The sequence below is a fragment of the Dunckerocampus dactyliophorus genome, chromosome 7 (genome assembly GCF_027744805.1).
Source record: "Dunckerocampus dactyliophorus isolate RoL2022-P2 chromosome 7, RoL_Ddac_1.1, whole genome shotgun sequence".
In the NCBI taxonomy this organism is placed as follows: domain Eukaryota; kingdom Metazoa; phylum Chordata; class Actinopteri; order Syngnathiformes; family Syngnathidae; genus Dunckerocampus; species Dunckerocampus dactyliophorus.
In genome coordinates, this window is record NC_072825.1 from 21,297,551 (window position 1) to 21,317,343 (window position 19,793).

At 38.9% G+C, this 19,793-nt stretch overlaps 2 protein-coding genes across 3 annotated transcripts; one reads left to right on the plus strand and one right to left on the minus strand.

Moving 5' to 3' along the window:
• Positions 1-494: 494 nt before the first annotated feature.
• LOC129185789 (lymphocyte antigen 6A-2/6E-1-like) lies at positions 495-6,337 on the plus strand. Of its 2 annotated transcripts, none has more exons than XM_054783254.1 (5): positions 495-546; positions 675-809; positions 876-1,022; positions 4,221-4,331; positions 4,408-6,337. In XM_054783254.1, exons 1-5 carry the CDS (start codon positions 501-503, stop codon positions 4,605-4,607), a joined length of 639 nt encoding a protein of 212 aa, XP_054639229.1. In that variant the 5' UTR covers positions 495-500; the 3' UTR covers positions 4,608-6,337. The 2 variants fall into 2 exon arrangements, with proteins under 2 accessions (XP_054639229.1, XP_054639230.1); XM_054783255.1 differs by having other exon boundaries at positions 675-794.
• Positions 3,939-12,556, minus strand: LOC129185785 (myelin-associated glycoprotein). Its single transcript, XM_054783248.1, has 11 exons — positions 12,477-12,556; positions 11,864-11,937; positions 10,906-11,298; positions 10,335-10,631; positions 8,496-8,595; positions 8,372-8,404; positions 8,266-8,289; positions 6,689-6,724; positions 6,115-6,180; positions 5,993-6,020; positions 3,939-5,911 (listed from the first exon to the last, which is right to left on the minus strand). The coding sequence occupies exons 2-11, from the start codon at positions 11,907-11,909 to the stop codon at positions 5,849-5,851; spliced, it is 1,086 nt and encodes a 361-aa protein (XP_054639223.1). The 5' UTR covers positions 11,910-11,937; positions 12,477-12,556; the 3' UTR covers positions 3,939-5,848.
• Positions 12,557-19,793: the final 7,237 nt, after the last annotated feature.

Here is a 19,793-nt window from a genome sequence, read left to right on the forward strand (position 1 = left end):
CCAATGTAGTGCCAGTAGCGGCATACTGTTAAAGGTTTTTGGAACATTTTCACCTTTTGTGTGCTTATAATAGGGTTACAAAATGGTATCTCTTTTAATTGTGACAAATGTGTGACATATTGTGTTGAGGACTTGAAACTTAAACGTTGTTCAGTGGGATACCTTGTGGTCCTCTATAATCATGCAATTCTAATTAAATTTGCTGAAATTACTTAATACTCGAATCGTGAGTGCAAACAGCAGAAATATCTGATTTAGAGGCTTTTTCATACATGTGTACGTCAGCACTTTTACTCTTTTTATGTTGCATGAAGGCATAGGGGATGTTGGTGTGTGAAGTGAAGTGGGCAAAACTGCTTGTGGAGATATAATTTTTTTATTTTTTTGACATCACGAAGATTTGAAGGCGTGGTCTATGGAAGAAACACACTCCTCCTTGGATGACTACTTAAGGTGAAACAGATCCACTGGTAAAATCTTTAGCTTCCCAGAGAGAGACAATGCATCACCTCCTGCTAATCTTTGGGATTTTTCACCTCCCTAAAGGCAAGTTATTATTTTTGTAATCATGTGTGCATTATTGTATTTTAAAGAAAATGATTTCAAAGTTTCAAATGTTTATTTCATGTGCAAGTAGTACTTTTTTAAAATATTTAATACTGTACTTTTCCTAGTTGCCACTCTGAAGTGTTATGAGTGTGCAGCAGGAAGCTCAGGTTCCTGCATTGACGCAACAAAAGAGTGCCCCCCACTGGCGGATCAGTGCGGTGCACTCAGACTAATCGTATACGGTGGTACGTTATCAACCTGTGCGTAACATGTGACATTTTTCTGGCTTTTACTGTTCCACTCATCCACTTTTCAATTTGTGGCAGGCGATGAGGTGATTGCGGATGTCAATGGCAAAAGCTGCACTTTTGCTGATCACTGTGTAGAAGTCTCAGTCAATTTCGGCGCGACCAGAACCATCTTCACCAACAGGTGTTGCACCACGGACCTCTGCAACAGTCTGCCAGCACCCGGTAACACATTTATATTGCTGAGGGAAACATTGTTGCTGTCAAGTTCTGGAATTAAATTATGACGCGGGAAAGCAGTTTTTAACCTCTGTCGTCTACTTAGGAACGTCCGTTACGATTGTTTACATGTGCAGCCATCTTTTTTCTGAATGCTTCCTGCTTCCGAAGCCTCAACTGAACAATGAATCTATGGCGCCCCCTTGTGGGGGATAAATAAAGCAGCGTCTGTTTACAACCTGAGACATATCACGTGGAAATTAGATACAGAGAGTTACTTTTTTAATCTCCAAAAATGTCATAATCACAAAATAAAACAACCAAGGCAAGACGTTGGATATAAGAAAATGAAAAATAAGAACATAATTTAACATTATATATACTTATACCATATACTTTAACATTATAACATCACATTTTATAAATCAGAAACCATAGTGAAATTGTCTGTGTAGGCTCTCAGTCGTACAGGAGTTGTCCATCGAGGAAAAGGCTTCTTGAGACGTCATCTGTACTTCTGTGAAGAAGGTGTCGGACGTTTCGCTCCTCATCCGAAGAGCTTCGTCAGCGAACTAATAAGTGCTGGTAGCCTAGGCCTTAAATACAGTAAGAGTGGGCGGAATTGGTGTGCCAACACCCTCCTCCTATTGGTTCCTTACACTAAGCCTGGGCAGAGTAGTGGTATAATCCTTTCCTGCTATTAACACCTCCGATAAAAGGGAAGTGTCGCTCCCTGATTTGGGTATGAACGACTCTGATACTGGCATAGCATGTGAAATTATTCCTGGCTGTGGAGAGAAGTTTGTTGGGTTTTTGTTTTTTTTTTTGCAATCAAACAAAAATGGATTTGAAATCGAAAAATAATTAGCAAATATAAAGAGTTGAAATAAAAAAAAAAAATGCAAACAAACAAATAGGTTACTAAACTATCAATTTCGTTTATGTTTTTTTTTTGTTTAAATTACAAGCTCCAAATTTTTTTTTTGTCTCACCCCCCCTTGTTTTTGCATATTGCAGCTCAGGTTGAAACCTCGTTAAGATCCAAATATGCAAAATGCAAATCCTAGCAATTTTTCAACTGGTCCTAAGATTTCGATCAAGAGTGTATGTTCAGATCCAGTTTGTTGTGCGATACCATCGCCTCAAATGCTGAACTTCCTCTCCGTAGGTTCACTCGTCTTTATTATAATACTGATATTAGGAACAAAATTGACGAGGATGTTAAAGCAGGTGAGAGGGCTCAGTACACATTTAGGAGATCCCATCCTGTCCTCGCATTCTGGATTCTATTCCTTAGGGCCCTGTCACACCTTGACGATTTAGGCAGCGCATGCCTGACGTGATCATTTTGATGGCATACAATGAACTGCCGACAGTTTTTTTTTACATAGCGTATTCATAACGAGGTCGACGTAAACATGACATATTAGTAACTTATATAGAAGATTTCTCTAACTTATAGACAACTTATATCAACGAATGCGTAGCATGTTGCCGGTGTTCACAATTTAAGACCAACGCCCAACGCCTGTCACACCCTGACGATTTAGCCAGCGTACGCCAACGTATGAAAAATTTGGCCAATACGCTGGCGTACGTCGAATAAGTTATGGGTAAGTTTTGTACATGTTAACAGCACGCGGAAGCACGCCGGCATACATCTAAGTCGTCCAAAAATTTTGTGCATGCACAAAACTTTTCGACGTATGTCAACGTATGATTCATACGTCCTGCATCCGCGGGCAATAAGTTATGCGATCGTTGACACCCGTTCACACACATTATTTGTAAGTTACACACAAGTCGTAATACGTCAACATACCTTGAGACAAAACTATCTTCTTGGCAAGCTTTGGCTGAGAGGAGATGGAGACTGTCGTGTTTGCATTAGCAGATAAGTTAGAAGCTTGACTATGGAATCACAGGAGTGCCAAAATTAAAAGGGAATACGTGTGGAAATACAAAGAGAATTAATAATACAAAAATATACAAATGTGGAAATACAAAGAGAATCAATAATAAAAAAATATATACAAATGTAGTCATATTCTTTTTCCATTTTGTCATTGGTTTTTCTGTATTGTCTTTGTTTTTTCCAATTTGCCGTTGTTTTTCCTGTTTTGTATTTGTCTTTTCCACTTGCGTTTTGTCATTGCATTTAGTAATGACAAAGACAAAACAGGAAAAGCGACGCCAACATGGAAAAAACAAAGACAATGCAGAAATCATTCTTTTGTCTTTGTCATTACTAAATGCAATGACAAAACGCAAGTGGAAAAGACAAATACAAAACAGGACTTTTAATTTTGGCACTCCTGTGATTCCATACTTGACCAGTACTGACAGTGCATCAAACCTAACGCTAACTTGGACAGTAACATGCTGTATCTCTCCATTCTTTTTGAATGTAAATACTCCTATGCACTTTATGTTGACGTGATCAATAATGCTTGATTAAAACGTGCATTGTTTCTCTCAGACAAAGCGCAAAAAAATAAAAAATAAATGTTAGCTCCATTCCCAGTGTCACAGTGCCCTCTACTGGTCAAGCTAAGATAGTTTTGTCTCAAGGTATGTTGACATGACTTGTGCATAACTTACAAATAACGTGTGTGAACGGGTGTCAACGATGGCATAACTTATTGCCCGCGGATGCGGGACGTATGAATCATACGTTGACATACGTCAAAAAGTTTTGTGCATGCACAAAATTTTTGGACGACTTAGAAGTACTACGACGTATGCCGGCGTGCTTCCGCGTGCTGTTAACTTATACAAAACTTGCCCATAACTTATTCGACTTACGCCAGCGTATTGGCCAAATTTTTCATACGTTGGCGTAAGCTGGCTAAATCGTCAAGGTGTGACAGGGCCTTTAGGAAGTCCAGTATCTAGGTAAACAGTGAATTGCAGAAGCCCATGTTGCTCAGTTTTTAATGAAGTTTAACTGTAAGTAGAGAAAGAAATGAAAGATGGTGGTCTGGGCGTTCCCTAAGCTTTCCTTGTGTTGACCTTGTTGGTGCCCAACAAGCATTTGTTAGACTGCAAATACCCTGACTTTGAAGGCATCAACCCATGCTCTGCTCTCACTCAGAAGTTGTCTGTCCCCTCTGCAAGATATCCCTGAGTTTGCACTGCTGTATGCCTAATGTAATAGTTTAATAATCTCTGCGTTGGAGATAACCGGTTGATTGTGTTTTACAGATATCAGCAAGTCCAGGCCCAATGGTAAAAAATGCTTCAGTTGCAACGGGCTGCAGTGCACCACCTCTCTAGACTGTCAAGGCAACGAGCATTACTGCGTCACAGCGATTGGTAAGTGACCTACCAAGCTCACCTGCACTCTTAAGGAAAAGCCACACGTTTCAACTGAGCTCACCTTCTTTCTCAGTGGACGTCAAGGGCCAGAGCAGAACCATGAGGGGTTGTGCCTCCAAGCAAATGTGCTCTAATACGCAACAACTGGCAGCACTCATAGGAGCGCAAGTCAGCTGCTGTGAGGGCGACTACTGCAACAGTGGTAACACACAAAGAGCTGCTGGTCTCCTCCTAGTGGCCGCAACGCTGCTCTCTTTGGTGATGTTACATTAACCCCACACACATCGACGTAGGCACCACACTGAATGTATGAAAGGATGCAGGGCTACTTTTCCATTTTCTAAAGCATCCCATGTAATATGCAAAGATGTTTTTATATTGAAAGAAAAAAAGAGCTTCTTACCTTACCTTACACTTTTTACTAATTTTTCCCTCATTTTATTTTCACAAGTATTTCAGCTTAAATCTTGCACATTTTTTCTTCTAATATTATGCCTTTGTTTTCATATTTTGGCCTTGTTATTGTGGAGTTTGCATGTTCTCCCCGTGCGTGCGTGGGTTTTCTCCGGGTACTCTGGTTTCCTCCCACATTCCAAAAACATGCATGTTAGGTTAATTGGAGACTCTAAATTGTCCATAGGTATGAATGTGAGTGTGAATGGTTGTTTGTCTATATGTGCCCTGCGATTGGCTGGCGACCAGTCCAGGGTGTACCCCGCCTCTCGCCCGAAGTCAGCTGGGATAGGCTCCAGCATACCCCCTCGACCCTAATGAGGATAATCAGCATAGAAAATGGATGGATGGACGGATGGCTTTATTATTGTAAAAGTTTTACCCAGCCTAATTTCCCTAAAATTGCAACTTTGTTTGTTTTGTTTGTTTCTCATAATATTAGCGCTGTTAAAAAAAAAAATTATCACATTTTTATCCTTTAATCTTCAAATTTGATGCTATTTTTTCTCTTAACATTATGACTGTATTCTGCTTATAGTTTGTCTATTCTCGGAAAATGACTGCTCTTTTTTTCCATTTTTGCTGGGTTTTTTTGTTTTCCTGTTTAACTGTATTTTTAAAATGTGCCGAGGGTCACAAAAAAACCCAAAAAAAACCCAGCCTCTATTGCTTTTCCTTTCTGTTGGAGAAAGAGAAAGCAAAACCCAGACATGCCACTTCCTTTGGACCCGCTTTCAAGTGTACAAACGTGTGACAGATATAATGGTAGCATCTCAACCTAACTTTAGTTTTGAAATAAAATAGCACCCTGACATATTTACAATTCCAACAATGTGTCACATTTTGTTCTTCCTGTTTTGATTGTGAATAGACTTTTTAAACACCTCATTCTCAGTTCCTATTTGCTTCCTTTCTCATCAGCGACTTTTATTTGAGCTCATCGCTTTTTGTTTTGCAAAAACAGAAGCATTTGTATCACTTCTATATTAAATTGATAGGACACAAAGCAAGTACTACATACTGTGCGTGTCTATGGTCACGAATTAGGACTTGTTGAGTCTTCAGCAGTTCCCATACACGTTGAGGTCTGCTGTATTTTCATAGTCGTCAGCATCAGTCAGGTCCTGTGATGAATTTCGAGTTGTTACTGTCACAAAAGTGGATGGTGTATGTTTTTAGGAGTACAACATTTCTACAAATATTACCTCTTTGTAATTGTAGGATTTGGGCTGGCTGTTTCCCCATAACAGGAAGACAGGAAGAAAACAGTTTTAAAAATACCATTTAGTTTTCTGTGTTATTTTTCAGTCAATTTAATGAATGTTACCTTTTAGGAGATGGTACAAAAGGTTTGCAGAACTTCGGTCCAGCAGCAGATTTGGAACTACTGGGCCTGTAGGTCGCATTTATGTGACTTTACTATAAGACTGCTTAGCAGAGGTGAGAGCAAGTCAGTGTTTTGCAAGTCTCAAGTCTTGAATCTCAAGATGTCAAGTAAAGACGTGAAAGTCCAAGTCAAATCATAGACTGGAAATTTTCAAGTCCTTACAAGTCACTGTTTAACGTCTCCCAAATAAAATCTGATTTGAACAATTTATTAAATTTGACAAATACAATGAATTCATTTTGGATTGTTTTATTTTGAAAATAAAATACTTTGAACACATTTTACTCAACACAGTCACTGAAAATCTCAAGTATTTTCAAGTCATCAGACTAAAGTCAGAGTCAAATCCCGAGTCATCGATGTCAAAGTCCAAGTCGAGTTGCAAGTCTTTGATGATATTGTCAAGTCGCGTCCAAAGTTCCCAATTTTGTGACTCGAGTCCAAGTCACTTGACTCGAGTCCACACCTCTGCTAATGAGCTTCAAGTCATTTTCTTTATTTCTGATGTACTTACAAGTGATTCAGAGCCACAATTTCTTCTCTTGGCCTCCTGTAGTAGAAGATGTGAATAATTAAGAAAGCATAAAATAGTATTTGAAAGGAATTATTAACATTCCACTGCAGCTCTCCATATTGTATGCTTTAGAGGAGATATATGCAAGGATCAATCGTTATAGCACACATAAGACCCCTCTAAACGGCGCTGTTCAGAGCAACCTGTTTTGGGGTGGCAATTGAGCAGCTGCTTATCCTGCCGCCACTGCTTAATGTACTGGCCCTTTAAGGAAATGTATATTGCAGTATGTACAGTATATGTTATATTTCATGTTATGGCCAGCTTACAAGTCACTTTAAATTTGCTCACCCCTGCTTTAAAATCTAGAAAGTATAACACATCATATTTATCACAGAGGTGTTTCGGTGTGCTGGATTGATGATGGCAAAAAAGGGGATATAACTCATGTTAGTTTGTATAACTAGCTGTGGTAAGAGCCTATAGTGTTTGCAGTGACAACTTCTTTTTTTTTATCCCACTACAATTAATTTGTACGCAGCCCCCGCTGGAACATGGAAAAAACATTGATAGGCTAAAAAAAAGGCATAATGTTTGCGAGAGCTCGCAAAACTTTGTGAAGCTACAGCACGCACTTCCGGTCGTAGCTTGCCCCCACATAGCGAAAATCGGGTGGAAATGCATCATTTAATTCCCATCTTCAGCATTTCCGCATCCCTTACCGCACAAATGTAGAGGTATAAAGTCATAATGTAACTATATGAATAAGTTTTCAATTCCATGATCCTTATTAGGCTGGTCTTTTGAAAATAAAATGCTAACATCCGGTCCGAGTTAGTGTTGCTGGAAACGCATTTCTGGTACTGGTACTTGAAAGGAAATACATTGATTAGCCATACATCGCATTATTTCACTTGTGTGCACTGCTTGTCCTATATCAGAAACTCAACGAATGTGCTGCTCTTAATTTGAAGTTTCACCGCAAACATCCGCTCTGAACACGGAAGTGCAATGCTCTTAATGTAAATAGTTTTGCATTCTTTCGCGAACGTTCGTCTTTTTTTTTCACCCATCATTTTTTCCTCCATGTCCCATCGGGAGCGCTGTACATTTGAAATAAAACAAGCATGTGACTGAAGTGTATACTTTCAGTTGTAATTTAAGCCGTTTCACAAGGACCAGTGGAATTCAGAAGATGGTTTAACATTTGTCAGGGAACACCCATATTTGGCATTCTGCACCCACGAGGTTATTTCCCTAACTTGAAGTAAATTTAATTTGCAAGCGTAAAAGTTCAAATATAAACCAAACTGATTTCCCTAACGGTATGACCGCTCAGAATACAGAACAGAAACTATTAAAATGAGGCATAATTATAACTATATAAGTCACATCTGCACTCCCTTTCTGTACTCTACTGCAGGGAACAAAGCTTATTTTTTGAGTAATCAACATCTAGTGTGTGTCTTATTTGCCTTTGATTCGCACAGGCTGGCTACAGCTACTCAGCCTGAATCATGAAAATGAGAAGAGTTTAAACAAGGAGATAAAAACCTTCCCATCACAAAGTGTCTCACCTGCCGGAAAACCTGGACAGTCGGCTCCATGTGGTAATTCACAAAAAGAATTCAAATTGTCAAACATTAGTGCTAGCGTTACCGATCGAATCTGTTTAATACTCACCTGTCCTGATGTTGAAGTTCTGAAATGCGTCTCCTTAGCAGAGAGAGGTGAGAAAAGGTTCTTTATTGAAGACTACAAACTTCCATGCATTAATGATTACTGTGTTATTTCTATGATGACTCACTTATATTTTTTCGCCATCAGCATGCAGATGCCTCCAAAGATCACAGTGGTCCCAACTGCCACTACTGTAGGAATGATGATGTGGTGATGGCTTTCTTTGCCTGAAAATGGATTTTTCTTATTTTATTCTCCAGAAAGAAGCTGCATGCTTTATAACAGTCAACACACCTACAAAAATGTTCCCATTCCAACCTGGAGCAAACATTTCTGGAAAAATATGCCTAGATACTTGAACAAAAGCATCATTTTTTACGTAACAGAAGTATGTGTGTGTGTGTGTGTGTGTGGGGGGGGGGGGGGGGGGGGGGGGGGTGTTTTATGTGATGCCACCTCAGGGAGAGGAAAATTGTGATGATAACCATAGAACCAGAAATAGAATTACAATGGCATAGAAAAGGGTCTGGCCGCTATATGGAATATGCAATTTTATTTATATCTGTGTCAGCTTTGTGGTATAGGTGACAAAGCACATTATGAGTACAACCTTTTTCTACTTATACTATTATATGCCTTTTGCCCCTCATCCCCATTTTGCCGTAAAAAAAAATGTGCTACATTTTATTCTACAATTTGCCAATAAAAAAAAAGACCTTCCGAGCAGAAGGCCACCGCTCTAAATATGTTCTAACACTTATTAATTCCAGCAATACTCGTAAAGCGCCACTAGGTGGCAGTATTGCTTTGTACTCATCTTCCTATTCTGGTTCCATGACGTTTTATTGGTCATAGGCTGAGTAGTTTTACTTTTCGTGTTCTTATACAGTGGATGACATCTCTTACATAAGGATATTATTATATTAGGCCGATATGAGGAATTATCTGATAAACAATAGCTCTGATATAATCGATTTAAAAAAAAATATAAAAGAAAGAGCACCAATCAGGTGAGATTACCCTTACTGTGCTGTAAGCGCTCATTTTCTGTGACGGCCTGTTGTAACTTCCCCTGAGTTCACTTGCAAACAAACATGGCATCGATCATGTGAGACTTCTCACCGTTTCAGAAGACATTTTGCCAAATGTTCTGCAAACATTCCGTGTCGAGGGCAAAAACACTTTGAGCTTCAACAAATTAACAAACGGCCGCATCGCTATGACGCTCGGGGCCCGGAGCTTGTTCCTGTCGCCGCAGCATTTGAAAAGTGCAAAAAAAAGTTTGCCAGAGACGTCCCAAGGGCTAAAGCGATTTGTGATTTCATCATGGAAATGATGGCACTGGACTGAGAAACCTATCGTTGACGATACCAGCTGGAGCCACGGTTTGTACTTTTATGTTTTGTTAATGGTAGTGATATTATGATATTTGGCTAGGACATATCGACAGGTAGTTTGTCATATCTAACTTTGTTTGAGTCATTCTTATGATATTGATACTTAGTTCGCTAATTTATCGATATCGAAATTGTGCACCCCTGATTACAATGTTTTAATAAAGGTTTTACGATAGTGAGAGTTTGAACCCAGGACAAATAATTCTCTTTTGAAATTAGAACAACTGTTACGTTCCATGTTTGCCCCTCCTGTTTTACTTTTTGGACATTTACTGTAACTATTGTTGTGTCTACAAGTCCTACGCCCATCTGTTTCCCTGCCATCCAGCCTGGCACGCGTTTTTCATGGTGCCTTTGTCCAGATACATTGTTGCGCCCCATTACTTGTGGTTTCTGCTCCCTCCTTTGTTGGCTTTGTTATACTTTGTGGGACTCCCATGAAAGAGACTACATCTGTTCTTGAACCGCACACCTCTACATCTGGGGCCCAGACCTACACGGCATCTGACAACAGCTTGCCAACAGAACAGATTTTGTTTTCTTTAAAGAATAATGTTGCTTCGACTCACGTTTTACAAAGAGAGTGAACGTTTTCGAGGATGTTGTCTGTCCATAAAACATGGCAGTGCAAGTAACCTCAGCATGGTCGTCCGTGGCCTTGGGAACAATAGTCAGGATGGACTGAACCTCCCAAAAACCGGCGTGAACTTCTTTGTGTATGGTCATGACATCGCGAGAGGCGCCCCTGTTCCACGTGAGTGTGGGTACATGGGTGGGGCACGTATGACTCACTGAACAGCTGACAATGTAGGAATGACCTTGGATGGCCGTGCTCCCATGAATCAAAGTGGGTTTTGGAGGCTCAGCTGTAAAGTAATTCAAAGAGATAAGATGAATACATTGTATTATCTAGTGTTAACAAAGCAACATGTTCAACACAGGAAGTGAAGACTTCTAGTAATAGCTGAGGCATGGAAAAGGGCTATGATTAAATAAGATCTGCTTCTTCCTTCTCTTTTTAGGACATACTGTATTGTAAAGTGTACTTCAATGTAGCTTTCTTAAGCGTGTTTGAAATAAACTAAACCATGACTGTTACAATAGCACCGGTCTCGATGTGTGACATCTTTGGTGACTTACAGAGCATTTTCAAGGTCACGCAATCCTTGTCAAAGGAGAATTTGTCAGGGGTGTCCGTGTCGTCTTCTGTCCGTGCAAGTTCAATGCGGAAACAGAAAGGCCCGTTGTCGGAGTCTTTGATTTGAGTGATTTCCAAGCTGCAGTTACCCTGCCCCAAATGTCCCAACAGCTGGGTGCGATCTCTAAAGTTTTCTAATATCTTGGTCCTGTCCTGGTGGTAGAAGCGTTGGTCGCCTTGACCTGGGCGATGCCATATCCCTCTGAGTCTAGAGGTGGGGAGCTGTTCTTTAGGATGGCTGAATGAACATGGTAAAACCACACAGGAAGATACCAGGGCGTCAATTTTCCCCACAACACTGGCCGTCCATTTGCTACTAACAGCACCTCCAGAAGCTGAAAGAGGGCAATTCAAGATGGAAAAATTCACTTCGACAAAAGTCTCATTCATAGGATTTAACCCCTTGAGCCCTACACCTTGTTTCTAAAAAAAAAAGCAATAGAAATCAGATTCCGCATCCAAGTTTCAAACTCACCAATAGGTTTTTCAGAAATTCACCTGGAAAAGCCACAGGTAGACGTCATCACAGGAAGTTCTACTTCACGGGTCTATCATAGGGAAAGCGTCATTTTTTTTCTGTTTTGAAGTCATTTCAGTATAACACCAAACAATGGACGAACATAAAAAGCGGCGTTTCATTCATCTGAAATGTTTTAGGATTTTATGGACTTCTAAATGACATGCTGGTCTCGGAGTGTTTGCCCATTTAAGTGCTCATGATTTGAATTTTCCTGAAATTGGTTATGCTGAGCATTTAGCTGCGTAGATAATAGATAGCATGGGTATAGTGACTATGACTATTGATTATTGTTAATATAGAAGTATAGCCAGAGCCTTGTTGCCCCCAGTATATCAGGCTCAAGAGGTTAATATACTAGAAGGAATGGAAGATTGTGTTACCTGCTAACAGCAGAAATAACAGCATCATCTTTCTTTCTTTGGCCATCCTTCTGATGGCCTGCTTGTGTGTCCAGCTGCAAGAACAATAAAACACACACTGCAAAAACTACAATCTAAGCCCAGGGTGTTATAAAATAACATTTTTTTCTTTAATATTTCAACTCTATGCTACTAAAATTACATTATATTTCTTCATAATATTACAAGATTATTCTCATAAAATTGTGACTTCTTTTCTTGTTAGAATACGTCTTTTTTCCCTTAATGTTTTGGCATTATTCTCATGAAATTACAGGTGTTTTTTCCACTTCTGCTCTTGTTGTTTTTTTTAAATTTTCCAACTATTTCAACTTTGTTCTTGTACAATATTTTGACTTTATTCTTGTAACATTATAGCATTTTCCGCAACCTAATTTTCCAAAAAATGTATTTATTTTTTGTTTTTTTTCCGTTTTTGAGAACATTATGACTTTAAGAAAATAACGTCTGAAGAAAATGGAATGGAATGGAATTCAGTGAGGTTAAATAAAGACCAACAATGACCAAAACCAAATAATTATTCTTTTTAACCCTGAATAAATTATTTTAGTTTCTAATAAATCAAGTGACTTACCTGTTAAAGTGCTTGCTGATCAATTGTAATTTATTGTCGCCTGTTTTCTTTATTCAATTAAATCTGTGAAGGTAACTGCTGGCAACAATGCTTAAATCTGCATCAGTGTGGAAAGGTTTCAACATAAGAAGTGAAGGGAGAAGTGATGATGCAAATGAATGGGTGGTTTCCGTTCTTAGTGCATCAAGAGACTTGATAATATAATTAAATCACTGTGCTCTACAGTACTTTCGTTCAAAAAACACAATACGGTCTACTATTTTTTGACTACAGTCAAACCTGTCTTAGCGGCCACTTGTATATAACAGCCACCTGCCTATAGCGGCCACTGGAAAATCCCCCGCAGAAAATTTGCGTGTTATAGCCCCTGTGTATAGCGGTCACCTGTCTAACGCAGCCAGCGGCCACCCATTTTGTATCCCTTGGTCAATATCTGACCGCATATAGCGGCCAAAATACCAACTCAAGCAGAAGCTTCATGTACAAAAAAGTTTTGTTTTTTAATCAATGAAGCCGTCGTGTGTAGACTTTAATTACTGAGTCCTAGCTCAGTCACAATCATTCACAAGATCCACACAAACTGTCAGTTGTTCCACATAAAAAAGCCGTCTTCTTTTGAGCTTGTTTCAGACAGTGACACCGTTTATTTCCTGGTGTGAGACAATGTGCACTGGTCAATACTGTAATGCCTCTTGTTGTGGGGAAGGAGAGACTCACGTCGCCAATGCACTTTAATCGCTTTAACAGCGGTTTATTAACCTAGTAGTTCTTTACAACTTTTATCCGCAGTCCCACAGTGCCTTCTGCTGGTCAACATGTAACAGTATAATTATATACAAACCTGTCTATAGCGCCCACTAAAGGGAGACAGCAAAAGTGGCCGCTAAAGGCAGGTGGCGGTTGGCGGCCATTTTGAATGTTGACCAGTAGAGGGCACTGTGGGACTGCGGATAAAAGTTGTAAAGAACTACTACTGTAGTTCTTTACAACTTCTTTACGACTTTAAAGAAATGAACATCTTTTTTCAACTGTATGCTACGAAAATGATGTTATTTTTTACCTCATAATATTACGTTATTTTCGTAAAGGTATGATTTTTCTTGTTAGATTACAAATTTTTTCTCTTAATATTTTACCTTTATTTTTTACTTAACTTTATTCTTTATTCTTTTATGACTTATTCTGCTGATTTTTCCATTTTTTTCCTGTATTTTTTTTTTTTTTTTTAGTTTTGATGTTAAATAATATTTTTAGAATGTGCAGTGGGCCAATAAAAACTGCACATGGCCCCCCAGGCCACACTTGGCTTCTCCAAAATGAATAAATAAATGAACTAATTTCTGTATCACCATACTGTACAATCATATGACCATATTTTATACAGTATAAGCTAAAAATGTGCCGTGTGTACAATAACTTTTAGAAACATAAAATCAACTGGTTGTTTGTTGGCAGCAAAGCTGTTTTTTAAGCTTCTCAGTGTAGCTCCTCTTAGCTACCTTGCTTAGCTCCTCTTCGCTACCTTGTTTAGCTACCTTGCACTCCTTTGTCTGGAATTTCGAACCCAGCTCCTCCCGATCTCCGGACTGTGTGGCCAACATGCTAACCACTCAGCCACTGTGCAGCCCTAATAATAACAATCATAATAACAAGGGCTACTGTTGGGGCCATAACCCACAACAAGCTACAACTCACCCCTTGAAACTCCGACATCACTTCCTATCCTCCACACATCTGGCCACCCGCCACTAAGGTCCCCTGGGGAACACATTTACCATGACGCACACAAGCAAGAGTTTTATTTAGGTCTTAAATGGATTATTTCCCTTATTATGTCTACTACAGTATATTGGGTAATTCGAGTGTAAAGTCATTTAAAGCCGCGGTTACAATACATTGATGAGACAACAGCCACCGCAGGAAGTACGCTGTCCAGGCAAAAACAACAAGGAACTAACTGCTAATGTGTGAGTCTATGTTATCTTATTTGTGTCTAATATGTCTTATTTTCTTTGATTGTATCTACTATATTGGGGAGTACAAATGTAAAGGTGGCTATACGGGTGTTATTTCATGCATAGAGGGCTCTAATAATGTTAAAAACCATATTCAGAGGATCACAAACAGGTTTTCTGTGCCAAAACTACAAAAATATTCTATTTATTCAAATTAAATTATACTTCGCAGAAATTCACTGGAACCAATTAACTGTGATAAACGAGGAACAACTGTATGAGTGAAATATGTGATTTTGTGGTCTTATTTAGTGCAATTTCTATTTTATTTTAATTTCATTTTATTTTAATTGATGGAAAATTTGCATCCTATGATCATGTCCTTCCTCATTTCCTTGACAAAATGCCTTAATAAAATCCTCTAAAATGCACTTTGAACATGTAATTATGTGTGTTAATTTGTGATAAAGGTGAAAAGTTACTAAAAATGACGTGTAATACGGGTTTATTCTTGTAAAATTGCGACTTTTGTTCTTCATTCGTTCATGACTTTTTTCTAAATATTTTGACTTTATTGTCATAAAATTACAGCTGTTTTGTTTCCATTTCAACAATAATGTATTTTTTCTTTATTTCAACAGCGCCACCAAAGTGATATTTTTCCTCATTTTACAAGTTTATTCATATAAAATTGCAACTTTTTTCTAATTAGAAATGTTTTTTTTTTTCTTAATATTTTGACTTTACTCTGGTCACATTTCTGCTCACTTTTCTGTATAATTTTCCAAATATTTCAACTTTCTTTCTAATATTTTGACTTCATTCCCATGTTATAAATTTTCCCCCAACCTAAGTTTCCAAAAATTACAACTTTAGTCATTGTTTTTGGCTTAAAAAAAAAAAAATCTAACTTTTTTCTTTAATATTTCAACTTCATGCTACTAAAATGACATTTTTCCTCATACTGTTACTTTATTCTTGTGAAATTATGGCTTTTTTTTCCTTGCTAGATTACAACTCTTCTCTTAATATTTTGACTTTTTGTTGATTTTCCCATTTTTGCTGCTGCTGTTGTTTTTTTTGTTTTATTTTTAGTTTCCTTGTTAAATTACATTTTTACATTTTTGTGCTGCGGGCATTTGATTCTCCGTTGGGCATTTCTGTGTGGAGTTTGTATGTTCTCCCCGTGCGTGCGTGTGTTTTTTTTCGGGTACTCCGGTTTCCTCCCACATTCCAAAAACATGCATGTTAGGTTAATTGGAGACTCTAAATTGTCCATAGGTATGAATGTGAGTGTGAATGGTTGTTTGTCTATATGTGCCCTGCGATTGGCTGGCGACCAGTCCAGGGCGTACCCCGCCTGTCGCCCGAAGTCAGCTGGGATAGGCTCCAGCATGCCCCCACGACCCTAAAGAGGAGAAGCGGTATAGAAAATGGATGGATGGATGGATGTGCTGTGGACCGCAAATGGCCCCCGGGCCGCACTTTGGACACCCCTGTTCTAAATCATTATTATCAATGAACCTTAATTATCCGAAACTTAAAGGTGTTTTTGAGTGATTGGTTGCTTGATTAACACAAACAACAGACCATGTTGATCCATTAATCAGCAGTGATCAACCTGTATTGTTACTGCTATGATTAATCTCCCTCACTTACAGCCAATGAATGTCTACTTTGATAAGGATGCCCTCAGGTTTATTTTAAAAATGGGAAGATGGGAAGGGAAACATCCTCTAATTCGGCATTGGAAAGTCAAGAGAGGTGAGCAAGGCAATACCTTCTTTGTTTAATGTTGTTTTGTTATTATGCATTTGTTATTATTAATGCTTGTTAATACTTCATTCTCAGATGGGTAACTTAGCAACCACCAGCTTCATCACTCCTAGTCCGAGGGGTCTATCTCGCAGACGCCCGAAAGAAGACACCGTCAAACTGGAGGATTTCTTGACGCAATACGACGAGGATATCTGGAGTGCCAAAACAAAACAACAAAGTCTCTCTGTGAAAAAGCTCAACTGGACCGCTGGCGCTCGTTACGTTCAGCTCGCTCTGCAGGAGGAGGACCACTGTTATCCCAAATGCGGTGAAATGCTGAACCCTGGTTTTGTTGGAGACCAGGACAGTCCATGATGCAACTGGAGAGGTTTTTGTCAGCACAGGAACACCAGAGTGTCCTGTAGAAGTGACAAGCGAACAGGAGGGTGGGGGCTAAGACCTTTGTTGGAAAATGAAAACGAAAGAGCAGAGTGGGTTTGATGTTTTTTTTGTTCATGTAATATTTGTGCATTGTATGTATCATCTGAGAAGAGGAAATCCTCTTCATCTGATACCAAAAAAGTTCATATTCATTAATTTCCTATCATCGGACTGCACAGTTGTAAGTGTATGACTGTGGAAATGTTGTGGACAAATACATTACCATTAGCAAATGACACTTTTTCATTTTCATTTATACAGTACTGCGTGTATTATACAGTGAGGCCATATTGCTGTTCATATCACATACTGTATAGATAGTATGAATATAACACACCTTATTCTATACATACTATAATACAATGGAGCCTTAAATGGCCACTGGCTGACCTCCAGGGGATTCTCATTTTAAAATGTGAACAGAATGAATTTATTCCATGCTTACACTGTTGCCATCATGTTGTGTTTTAATGTTTCTGTAACATTTTAACACCTATGCAGAGAACCCTGCTTTTCGAGGGGGTTACCCTCAAAGACCACTGGCAAATGGTGGAAAAAACACAAGCAATTTGTATGCTCATTAAAAAAAAAATCTACATTGACACACGGCTCGCTCACCCCCCAAACCCTTCCTGCTAGCTTGATGTTGACGTTCTCTGATTTTGAATCAACATTTGCAATAAAAGTAACTGCTGCAATTATTAGATTCGATTCAGCTCCAGAACCCTCCCCTTCTCTCTTCAATTGCCATTGTTCACTCACGGCACAATCCAGGTTTAAGTCCTAAATATGCCTCACACACTTATTCAACGCATTTCAAGTATAAAATGTGACGGTACTCACCACTGATGAATGATCATGCAAGATGAGCCATGAGAGTCGAAACTCCTGCTTCCGTAGCTAAGCAAACTATGGTGCGTTCAAGGACCGCCGAATGAAGTGCAAAATCTCAACGCTTCATGAAACACATTGTCATTGTCCGACATAAACATGTAAAAATTGTGGGCATTTTACCTGTATTACCACATATTTATGCATTATTATCAACTTATGGTGAATGAGATGTGTTTCCTGCAGAAAATGTGCCTATTTTCAGAGAGAAAATTCAATAAAAATAAATAATAGTTTGAAAAATCTGTGAATTTGTGGGGCCATGAATGCTGAATCACGAATGTGCAGGGGTCCACTGTAAATAACTAAATGCAGCTAAAATAAAGTAAAATGACCAAAATAAAAAATGTTTTCGGAGAAATACTGTCACCTAGTGGTATTTTATAGGAACTGCTGGTATTGATAAGAAGCTAACCTTTTGTATCAGTGAATAACATGACAAGACGTGCGTCAAATTGTACGCTAACCGGGAAATGTATGTGAACCGAGGCAAGATTTTTGCGTATATTTTTGACATAAATGGAAAAAGTACGCTAACCGGGTCCATACGCTAACAGAGTTTCCGCTATACTCTATAAAAGTCACGATATTATCCATTTCCAGTCAAAGGCCAAAGAAAAAGTAAAACACACACACAGATTTATGTTTCACACGTTTTGTTGATATCTCATGACTTTATAGAAATGTGTTTTCTAGAACAGAGTGAAAAGCTGACTAAAAGATCAATTACAGTGTTCCCTCGTCACATCGCGGTTCACCTTTCGCGGATTCGTTGTTTAGCGGATTATTTTAAGTGCAATTTTGCATATATTTTTCATATACAGTATATGAACGTGCATTGTGTTCTGCGGACTTGTGGTGTATTTATTTGTGCGGCCTGTCGGTGCTCTGTTGTATGTGTTATTGTATTTACTACTGCTACCAGTAGAGGGTGTTGTGCTCATATGAGAGTTGAAGACGTTTGCGGCTCCACCGAGTCTCAATATGTGTTTACATGCCTGTACAAGCATATTAAGAACCCACAGTAGACAATAGCCAGCTAAATATAGAGCCACACCAGTACTTATTGGCTAAAGGAGAACCCACCGAATTGTGTTCTGCGTTCTGATTGGCTGTAGACCATTGTCAATCAATCTCCTTCATGCCGTTTCCTGTTCTGGTCAATAGTCGCTAGCAAACTCGCTAACTGTATTAACTGCTTGCTAACCGCCAGTGAACAATAGAAGAAGAAGGCAGAGGCTAACCGGCTACATGAATCTTCGCTTCAAAGAGTAGGCCGAGGACGAGGACAACGGCAGGAGCAATATGTTTTAGCAAGGATACAAAAACACTACAGCCGAACAGCGCCAGGACGAAGCACGGTCAGAGGAGTGAATACACGTGAGTAACTTAATAATTTCTTATGTCCAACCGAGCAGATTGATCATTAAAATTCAAACAAAATTTGAACATTGAGAGTGTTTAAACAAGAGAGAAATGTGAGAAAATGTTAATGCCTGTCTGAGGAAAGTGCATAAAGTGCATGGCGAGGGCTTTTACAGCCTTTAAACATATATAATCATCGTAAACAAATAAAGTTGACTACTTCGGGGATTTCACTTATTGACGGCTATTTTGGGAACCTATCCCCCGTGATAAACGAGGGAACACTGTAGTTGATATCTTAGCTAGTATTGTTGACCAGTGGTGATGTTTTTTTTTTTTATGAGTAATATGATCCATGCAGCATAATTGAGGAAGTCACGGTGACTAAAATAAAACTTCCATTTGTCAAGAAGGAAATGACACCAAGAGTGTGCACGCAGTGGTAAAATAGTGATAGACTGTCGTCCATAAAATCCAAAATGATTCATACCCTGGCCTAAGTATGAGTTGAAGTTAGATTTTATTTGTTGAAATGACCTATTTCAGCTGAAAATGACACAAGAAAGTCGACCGTGGGAAGAAGACGTGTATTGTATTTACACAAATAGCTATTTTTATTTCATGTTCAATGTACAGTCACACCTAATGAACTGAATATATAGCTGATTGGAATGTTCTACATTATGCTTGACAGAATATTTTACAATACACTAGGTCCCCAACTTACGAACACCCGACTAGCGAACATTCGCGGATACAAACACAAGCCGACTGGTCTATATTTTATTTTATTTTGCCTTGTAGTCGCTCAATCAGTATTTATACTGCTACTGTACATGCTTGACCAGTAGAGGGCACTGTGACACTGCTAATGGGACCAACAGAGGCAGCGTTAGACGCTGGGGAG